Source organism: Otolemur garnettii, unplaced genomic scaffold (genome assembly GCF_000181295.1).
Source record: "Otolemur garnettii isolate 467f Iridium unplaced genomic scaffold, OtoGar3 scaffold00008, whole genome shotgun sequence".
Classification (NCBI taxonomy): domain Eukaryota; kingdom Metazoa; phylum Chordata; class Mammalia; order Primates; family Galagidae; genus Otolemur; species Otolemur garnettii.
Window position 1 is genome coordinate 13,836,241 of NW_003852403.1, and position 3,028 is coordinate 13,839,268.

Below are 3,028 nucleotides of genomic sequence, written 5' to 3' on the forward strand. Positions count from 1 at the left end.
TGTCTCTTGGGTACATGTATAAACTCCCACCACAGACAGCACAATGAATACAACAGCTACAGTGTATTTCCTGCAGCCCAAGCACCAGGTTGGTTTACAGGTGCATTTGATTGAATCCCTACAGCATAGCCAGGCAGATACTATTATCGTCTCCATTTTACAGGTGAGAAAACTGAGGCTCAGAGAGGTTAAGTAGTTTGCTTCCAGGTTACACAGTACACTGGTGGTGAAGTTGGGATCCATACCCACATTGGTTGGACTCCAAAGTCTTGCTTTTCACAATGAGGGTCTTCCAGTGTATCCCTGGTATGGCATTACCTCCCCTAAGTCAGCACCTTCAGGGTCTCCCTGACTAGAAGGATGATGGAACAGGAGACAAAGGGGCCAGATTCAAACTTAGGTCCTACCTCTTCTTAGCCACAGGGATTTGGCAAGTCTCTTTACAATGTCCTGCAAAGTAGGGAGCTACTTTGTAGAAGCCATCCACTGTAGAAAGCTTACCCCGGGCTTATGGGAGGGCATGGGGAAGGGGGCTCACCACTGCAGGGAGAGTGCCTGGGCTCCAATCACGGGGCCTCCTTTGAATCCTAGAATTATCTGTAGGCCTGGGGCATTGAAGGTTTTGGGCCAGGTCTCCATAATTAGGCTCTGGGAAAACTCCCAAGATGGTTTCACAGGATGCTGTCTTTGCTCCCCCCCCACCCCCACCACTCCTTCTGCCTTTATACATCTTCTTATCCTCCCAGTGGTGCTTCCCCTCCCCCTCTCCAAGACCCAGCTCAAGCCCTTTTTAGGAAGACTTCCCAGACCACTTCAGCCACTGCCAGCCTCTCACAGCACTGGCTCTCCAAGCCAGGTTTGGTATGTTTGCATACTTTCTGGTGGTCTTGGTGGGCAACTCCTGCCCTGTCCCTGCAAAGTGCTCAACATGGGGCTAGGCACCCTCTGCCCGCTTCTTGACTGGTGGGGACAAGCTAAGGGAGACTCACTTGGTAGACGGAGACCCCTGCGGGGGTACCTTCGAGCACTTCAGCCACAAAAGGTAGGTTCTGAAAGGTGGGGTCGTTGTCATTGAGGTCTAAGAGGTTCACGAACACTGTGGCACTGCTAGTGGCTCTCAGGGGGGGCCTGCCACCTGGGGGAACAGAGAGCAAGAGGGGGCTGAAGAGATGGTATGACAGGTGCAAGAGGAAAGGGACAGGGAAAGGCCAGTGAGAGAGGGCACAGAGCACTTTCCATCCTGATGGCCCTCCAGGAAGCAGCTGGGCCCAGCACCCCCGCCTCTGCCCCCTCGCAGCACTCTGGGAAATCACACCTGGGACCTGGGTACTACTCTACTCCTAGTGGTCAGACACAGCCCAAGATCCCCAGAGGACCAGTCACTGAGGGATGTCCACAGGCCCCTCAGCTGAGGGCCACTGCCCCAGGTGTGTGGGGGCCGGGAGGGGTGCGAGGGGTCCGTACAGTCAGTGACGGAGACAATGATCTTGCGCATCAGCTCCGCCTCGTGCGGATCAGGGTTCTCCCGGTCCAGCATGACGTGGCTGGTGCGGATCTTGCCCGTGGTGCTGTTGAGGCTGTAGAACTTGTTGGGCGGCTGGATGCTGTACACCAGGGTGCCATTCTCCCCCAGGTCCGGGTCCACAGCCACTACCTGCCACAGGAGGAACAGGCCACTCCACTGAGCCCCGCCTAGGCAGGTGTCTCTGGGCCTGCTTAGGGTTATGTAAGTTCACACACTAGTCCCAGGTACCCTTGACATAGTTCCAGGAAGTGGGCCTCCCTCCTGGCCCCCATGGGGGGGGTGGTCTGATGAGCATCAGCAGGCAGGAGGTTCAGAAAATGAATGAGCAGTGGCCTTTGTGCTCTGGAAAAACCCATCAGTTTTGACTATAGGTGTGTCCTTTTTTCCAGTTAAGCCTGGGCGCCCCTGACGTATAAAAGTGGAGGCGGTAACCCTGCCTCACCCTAATATACCTGACAGCACCTAGCACACACCTGCATACGGTAGGCACCCAATGAGATCTCAGAGGGCTCCTTGTCCAAGCTGAGATCCCCTGTGCCTGACAATCCCCTGCTCTGTAGAGAAGCTCTCTAATCATCCACAAAGGGAAAGCAGAGCCCTGAGAGGCAAAGGCCAGACTAGAGGTCACACAGCACCAGCCTGGGAGCCAACCCAGCTCCCAGCCTGGAGGGTCCTTGAGGTCCAGGACAGCAGTGGCCCTCACTCCTAGCTCACCCTCCACCCTGGGGTGTCAGACTCCAGGACACTCAGTGATGACAGGCAGGCCATGTCAGCTCCTTCATCTCACTTGATATGGAGCCTTTTGTGCTTTGGCAGCAGAATCTGTCCCTCTTCCACTTAATCCCCAGCCAGAGGTGTCTCTGGGGCCACCAGACCAGAACAAGACAGATGGGCTCTCTGGCCGAGAACGCCTACCTGCCCGCAGCACTGGGGCCTGGGGAGGACAGCAGGAGTGGCCCATGTGGGTTGGACCCCTGTACCAGCTTAGGCCTGCTTCTGCTTCACAGTGGGAGGCAGCCCCTCCTCCCACCTCAGACTGCTCTGCCCACCTCTCTCACCTCCAGCCTTGGAGCACCAAGAGGGAGGGGAGGAAAGGTCCTCAGGTGCCCTCATCATGCCGGGGGCATGCTGCTTCAGTTTCCCCAGCCTCCACCACCATTGGACCCCACCACCCCAATTTTGAAAACAGGAGATGAGGCTTTTGGCACTCCAGGCATCGCTGAAAGCAGGCAAAGTCATTTTACTGGTGGACAAAGAGCACACCCCCTGCATTTCTACAATGCTTCTCTCAACAGTTAGATAGGGAGAGACTTTTTATACCCATTTTTCTGGATGGGGAAACAGCAGTTAAATGACCTGTTCCAGGCCAGCAGCCTGCTGCAGAATGTGCTTAGATCAAAAGGGGGCTTCTCTACTTCTCTCCCCTATTCCTGACCCCCCATGCCAGAGAATGCCTGTTAATCTCCTTTTACAGATGAAGAAACTGAGGCACAGAGAGCCTTA

General features: G+C 55.4%; 1 protein-coding gene across 1 annotated transcript in view; it reads right to left on the bottom strand.

The window, feature by feature from the left end:
• The window catches only part of LOC111723119 (cadherin-23-like), a 299,920-nt gene that overhangs the window by 4,455 nt on the left and 292,437 nt on the right, over window positions 1-3,028 (bottom strand). The window contains exons 23-24 of the mRNA XM_023509484.1: window positions 1,465-1,654; window positions 990-1,135 (exon numbers count right to left, since the gene is read on the bottom strand). Coding sequence (XP_023365252.1) covers window positions 990-1,135; window positions 1,465-1,654 — 336 coding nt within the window. The remainder of the gene's footprint in view (window positions 1-989; window positions 1,136-1,464; window positions 1,655-3,028) is intronic.